Source organism: Colossoma macropomum, unplaced genomic scaffold, assembly GCF_904425465.1.
Source record: "Colossoma macropomum unplaced genomic scaffold, Colossoma_macropomum, whole genome shotgun sequence".
NCBI lineage: Eukaryota > Metazoa > Chordata > Actinopteri > Characiformes > Serrasalmidae > Colossoma > Colossoma macropomum.
This window is the reverse complement of record NW_023494785.1, coordinates 8,175,097-8,182,006: the sequence shown is the minus strand read 5'-3', so window position 1 is coordinate 8,182,006 and position 6,910 is coordinate 8,175,097. Positions and strand designations below refer to the sequence as shown.

Below are 6,910 nucleotides of genomic sequence, written 5' to 3'. Positions count from 1 at the left end.
TCTCAGCACTGCAAGGCCTGCATGACATCTCCTTTATTTTGCTAGCATGTCCTGGGCTGTAGATTGTGTCCTGAAATGCATTTTACTTTTGATTTAACAGGAGGGATTTTACTGGGGGGAGTAGAATTTTGCCAGCGCGTGCACGTGAGGGGGGAGTCGGATTCTGCCGGGGAGTCGGAATTCGGCACAACACCCGGTTTAGGAGGAGACTCCACTCTTTACTCCGCAGCAGAGGAGGATATTTCACAAAGTAAGACCTCTCGGGCCACTGGATGGTTTGAGTCCAGCTGGAGCGCCTCTTACTGGACAGGCTTGACATCTGAGTCAACAGTGGACAACCAGCGTTACAGCCCAGCTCCCTCATCGAGAAGGAAACAGTCATGAGGAGCGGAAGATGCTGGAGGTGCATAGATTGTTCTAGGCTTGTGGGGTCGGATACTTTATTTTTCAGCAAAAAATTAATGTGGAAAGGAAAAAACACTGTATTGTTCTTATGCTTAAGTGGGCTGAGACTGACACATTTGTATATTTAAGAAAAAATATGCAAGAATTGATTACAAAACAACTCCCAGGACTCACACAAGAGTGAGCTTGACTGGGTCCCATAACAGCAACTCAACTGGGGCCCTACATCTGTAGCCCAAACTGTGGCCCATAAATGTACCTTAATAGGGGCCTACACATTAACCAAACTGTGGCCCATAAATGTACCCTAATAGGGGCCTACACATTAACCAAACTGTGGCCCATAAATGTACCCTAATAGGGGCCTACACATTAACCAAACTGTGGCCCATAAATGTACCCAATTTGGGGCCTACAACATTGCCTCAACTGGCGCCCATACATGTACCCTATTTGGGGCCTACGACATTAACCCAACTGGGGCCCATAAATGTACCCTAATGGGGGCCTACAACATTGCCTCAACTGTGGCCCATATATGTACCCTATAGGGGCCTACACATTAACCCAACTGGGCCCCATAAATGTACCCCAATTGGGGCCTACAACATTGCCTCAACTGGCACCCATAAATGTACCCTATATGGGGCCTACGACATTAACTCAACTGGGGCCCCCAAATGTAACCCAATGGGGGCCCATAAATGTACCCTAACTGGGGCCTATAACATTAACTCAAATGGCACCTACAAAATGTCCCCTTTGAAGGTATCTGATTATCAGATAAACCTAATTTGTGAAAATTATTCATTTTAAGAAATCAGTCTTTAAAGGACATGATCAGAGACTGCTGCCTTGACTGTTCCTGCAACATACTTTGTAAAACGCTGTTGGAGTTTAGGCCTACAGGAGCGTCTTAGTTCAAAAGATGATTCTTAAATGGTAAAGCTAGCATCACAGTGAACACTCACTCTACCAGTTAAGATGATGTTAAATGCTAAGATGCTTTTAGGGAGCCCAGCCCAGTTCTGTTTTGTAGGAGTAAAGTAGTGGCTCACTCTCATATCCTGGCTCAGAAAAATATACAGAAGAGAGACACTGTGCCCAAAGTTAAAAGGCCAGTTTAGGCCAGCATACCCGTTTAAGCAATTGAGATGTCAGAATAGGTGCCAGGAGTGAATATGAAACAAGACAAGAAGCCCAGCATTTCATAATCTCACTAAACTTTATTTTGCATGTGAAAATATAAGACAAAAAACAGTTGTGATGTGTAGAGAGAAAGAAAGAGAGAGGACAGCAGCTTTAGCTGTCGGCCTAGAAAGAGACATAGTAGTCCACTATACCAAAAAAGACTAATAAGGGTCAACTCCTGTGATGTGATGCAGGTGTTCACACTGAGCAAAACTAAAGACACCGTAACTCAAGTGCACGAAAAACGAACGAGGGTGAAAAAGGCATTTGCTGTGATCCACTGTAAACAATCAGGTGAACAGTTTTTGTCCTCCAGGGAAGAAAAGCGAGGTTATATTGCTAAGAGGTTTAAAAACAGGTGTGTGAACAGAGATGACTATGGAAGTCATTCAATTGGCACTATGGACACCAGGTCATTGGCATCAGTAGACTTAAGGTCTCCTCGCTCGTGTATGTGAACACATTGAACGCCTTCTTGGAAGTCAGTGCTACTAAGCATTACCACCTCTGTGTGAACAAAGGTTGAAATTCAGTAGAAAAAAAATAAGCAAGCAGGCGACCACATGCGGCACATGTACAAAAAGAAAAAAGCACTCCCTTTTATACTTCCCATTACAAGGCTGAGCATGTGGAATATGTTGCAAGAGCTTTTTTGTTGTCAGGTAGGGAGGCGCTGGCTGATAAACAATAGTTTCACAGTGTATGAAAGGTTTGGGGGCGGGGGGGGGGATTGGCAGATGTTGGCACACTGCATCGCCACTTTTGCATAGCTGAAGGAAACCACTCACAGCGGCACTGAAGCTGTGTAACTACGCTCACGTTACAAAACGTTCACTCTGTAACACCATGAAGCAACCCTTTGTTAACGTTCGCCCCTCCTGCTCTCCCCTATTTAAGGAAAGCAGCAAGCTTCTTCTCTATGTTGTCGAAAGAGTCTATTCCCATGTAGTCGGCCTGGCCCTGCTCCCAGCGCTGCTTTCGCTCCGCTGAGGAGATCGGGGGTGCGGCCTGCTCACACTGTGGCACCTCCTATGATAGAGAGAGGGATAGATAGATAGATAGATAGATAGATAGAGAGATAGAGAGATAGAGAGAGAAATTAAATTGCAGTGGAAAAAAAAGGGCCACAGTGGAACAAAAGTGCAAGCATTACCAACAGAAAGACGTGTTGATTGTATGGCTGCATGTACTGATTTGTGTTTCCACACAGCTTCTATCTGGTTCCCAAAAACAATTTTAGCTAAAACCATTAGATCTATTAACAATTAGAAGCAGCAGCTTCATCAGAAAAACAAGCTGTGGTTTTAATTCAATCATTTCCCACTAATGGCTCACTGAAACCCGCAGAGAAATTCTGTGGAAAGTACAAACTTTCAACCAATACCACATCTGTGGTATTTTACACAATTTCCCTCAAATTGAGCCGTCGCCAGTTCCACCCACTAGTCCGGTCTCCCCACCACGTAATGCTGCCAAGCTGGGAGGGTGAAGACTAGCATGTGCTTCCTCTGGGTCATGTGAAGCCTCACCGCAGCTTTTCCAACTGCTGCTAGTGCATCGTGATTGGACAACTCAACATGCTCAGAGGAGAACACTAACTGCCAATTCCGTTACGTCAGCTAGAAGATGGCCATGATGGCTGAAACTGAGCAGAGTGACGAGGGGAGAGAGAGGATCATCCTGCATATCCAGAGAGAGCGAGAGCAATTATGCTCTACTGGGGATGGAAGTTATAATCTCCAGACAAGTAGGGCGTAACGTTCAGAGGGCTGTGCCACTCAGGACCCAGGATATTCTGTTATGATTTGTGTTTTTGTGGAAAATCTTTTACTTTTCTCAAACAAACAGGAAAATGTTGGACTTGAACTTATCAATGCAGAATGTAAATTGAATGGAATATAGTCATGTAATTACATTTAAGTCAAAGGCTATAGCACAGTGGTCTCCAACCCTGGTCCTAGAGAGCTACCTTACTGCAGAGTTTAGTTCTGAACTGTATCCAGTAAGCTGCTCTGCCCATTACTGAACTCTAATCCATCTGATCCAGCCAATCAGGGACCTGTGAAGAGGGGGATTAAGCTGCAGCAGGTGTGGCAAATTGTGGTTGGAACTAGGCTCCGCAGGAAGGTAGATCTCCAGGACCAGGGTTGGAGACCTCTGACATAGCAAAATGACCGTAACACTCCAGTGGTTCTCAAACCAATCATCAGGACCCCCAACACAGTCCACTTTCTGCTCTATTCCTTGTGTTGGGAGCAGAGACAGAGTGAAAACATGGATGTGAGCCCTGAGGACCAGTTTAGGAACAACTGCACTTGACAAAACATCAATATATTGCATGTTACAGTAAAAGTCAAAATCCAACATGCTGGTTATAAAGCTGGCTCACTTCTGACCCCTAGTGGCCAAGATGTGCTATAGCTGGTGTTGCCTGGCTGTTGAAGCTCACCTCACAGCCAGAGTGGAAGGGCTGCTCTCCGTACTCCTTCTGCAGCATAGGCACCACACAGCTGCTGTAAAGGGTCCACCATTCCAGTAGGAAGCCGGGGTGCGTTGAGGCCTCCTGGATGTCCCCCCTCACCGTCCTCTGCTTAGGGTCGTACGTATAGCTCCATGGCTTCGTCTTTCCCAGGAAATGCACCACCTTGGCATTTGCTCCGTACCTGAGAAGCAGATGTGGTTAAAGCAGACGCTTAAATCTAGTACCCCAATATACATCTTTTACTTTTATTTAAATCAGCTCTGTTAAACATGAGTGTTCTCATCTCTCCATCAATCACTTTTATTATAAGTTATTTTGCATAGGGTCTTTTTTTGGAAGTAAAAACATGTACACTTCTGCTGTTTCTGGACATTGAAACAGAGTTGCAGATTTAAACCTGTAGATAGAGAATGCAATTTGAACGTAGGTTTAATTGATTAAGTATATATTTTTTGTAATAAGAGTAAATTTAACAAAATACCGAAAGAACAGCGTCAAGTCTGTAACCTCTAAGGATTAAACATGGGTGCTGCTTATGTGGCCTTTAGTTGGACGTCTTCCCTTTGTTTGGATGCAGAAAGATTCAATGTAATGTGTCCTATCTTTGCTGAAGTGCTGCAGTAGGTCATATCCTCAAAGTTGCAAAGTTATCTTGTAAGTCAAAGGAGGGACCGGGAGTGCCACATTAAAAAACTACAAAATCAAAAAATGTGTGTACAATGATATTTAATAAGTTTACATTTTGCACTGCACTTAATCCAGTTAATCAGGACAAATTATGCTCTCTTTGTAATAAAACATGCATTTGCCCAGTATTCTTTAAGGTACAGTCACTGGGGCAGTACCCTTCTTGTCACCAGGGTGGGACCCTCAAGGGTACATCTCAGTACTTTTAGTCAGGGAACATAATTGTACCATAATCCAAGTTGACTCCACACACCCCGTCTCGTCTCCAGGCTTTTTATTTTATTGTTCTGTTTTAAAACATTAGTTTATGAAAAGAACAAAAATACGAACTTTTCACCTGGAAAAACGTATTTAAGCTCCACAACTGGACCTTAAAACCACTGTTGTACCTTTAAGGGAACATTTACATTGTTTGTACCTTGATGAACAAAAAACGTACCTGCACAGAACCTTTATTTCTAACAGTGTACTCTCATATTTCTCACTCCTATCCAGTACATAGTAGTATAGCGTTCACTATGGAACCGGAGGCAGCTGTGTAATTGGTTGCATGCACCATAAGTGAAGGAAGAAGCATTTGATAAGCTTCACTTCACTAAAATAGGGAAGCTGACTCTATAGCCGAGGCTCTGTTTGTCTTGGCAATAGAGGAAAACATTGCTTGCATCCTGAAAGGTGAGATTAAGCCATTTGAGGACCATGTTAACAACTGAACAACAGCTTCCAGGTCACCAAATCAACAAGCTGCCATCTGCAGCATGCTGGACGTTTCAACAGTTCATTAATTGATTGGTGGCTGTGGCCAACACGGCCTTTGTGCCAGAAATACTAGATAAGGGCACGCCAGTTGTTCTTGAATACCCGGACAACGTTTCCATTCCACAACCATAGCTCAAAAGGGACTAATACTTGTAAGAGTCATCAAGTGGAAACAGGATGTCTCCATCATCAGACTGCTTGGCTGAGGGATATTTTGTCCTCAGAGACCACGTATCTGCTAAAGCCTTTTGTACCTTTTACAGAGAAATGAACCCGAGCCTTTGAATTGGCTGGCCCGGACACAGCAGCTCAGAGTGCAGTAGGAGTGCTCACTCTGCAACAGAGTGAGGTGAACACCTTAAATAAGCACCTCTATTTTAGACTTGTGGACACCGTCTTGTGGATATTCAAGCCCTGGCTGGTCTCTCACCCGAGTCACGGCAAGTACCATGAAATTTCATATGCCACAATGTCACAGGGCAACGTTCATGTGATCACGTTCATGTGACCACGTATCCTGTTACTTTACATACTCTAAACTGCACATCGTGGTCTTCACAGCTGAAACCCAAAAGCAATGACAGGAATACACATCGATAAATAAGCACAAAGTTTCTTTACGCTTCAGTCAGGTACTGCTGAAACAGCGTGATTGAACAGGATTTACACTCAAAAAGGAACTTTACATGTCCATACTGGACACTTTCTAGCTGCAGTATTGTTATTTGAAAGTCTTTGCAGATGCAACAATACAGCATGAAATCAATACTCAACACAAGCTTACAAAAAATTCTAAAAATCAAAATGCACAGTTTTCTCCTTTCTCCAAATGTCAGCCATGTCTGAAGTTTACTTCTTTAGTTCTGCACTGGTGCTACAAGGCCAACTCAGGTAACAAGTAACAGTAGACTAAATATTTCACCCATTAGCATCATGCAAACTGCAGCAAGTAAACTCAAACAAACTTCCTTTAGTTTGTGACACTGTACACTCTCAGAAATAAAGATACTAAACTGTCCCTGGGGCAGTGCCCCTCTTGTCACTGGGGTGGGACCCTCAAGGGTTCATCTCAGTACCTTTAGTCAGGGAACATGACTGTACCGTAATCCACCAAAATGATATTTTCTAAGTTGTACCAACTCCACACACCCCGTCTCGTCTCCAGGACTTTTATTTTATTGTTCTGTTTTAAAACATTAGTTAATGAAAAGATAAATACATACTTTTCACCTGGAAAAACTTATTTAAGGTACACAATCAGACCTTAAAACCACTGTTGTACCTTTGAGGGCACATTTACATTGTTTGTACCTTGATGAACGAAAAATGTACCTGCAGAGAACCTTTATTTCTAACAGTGCATGACATACTGTTATTTATATATAA

General features: G+C 43.3%; 1 protein-coding gene across 1 annotated transcript in view; it reads right to left on the bottom strand.

The window, feature by feature from the left end:
• Positions 1–1,611: 1,611 nt before the first annotated feature.
• Positions 1,612–6,910, bottom strand: part of gyg1b (glycogenin 1b) — a 29,019-nt gene continuing 23,720 nt past the window's right edge. Inside the window, exons 6-7 of the mRNA XM_036582261.1 lie at positions 4,046–4,259; positions 1,612–2,625 (exon numbers count right to left, since the gene is read on the bottom strand). Coding sequence (XP_036438154.1) covers positions 2,485–2,625; positions 4,046–4,259 — 355 coding nt within the window. The 3' untranslated portion in view covers positions 1,612–2,484. The remainder of the gene's footprint in view (positions 2,626–4,045; positions 4,260–6,910) is intronic.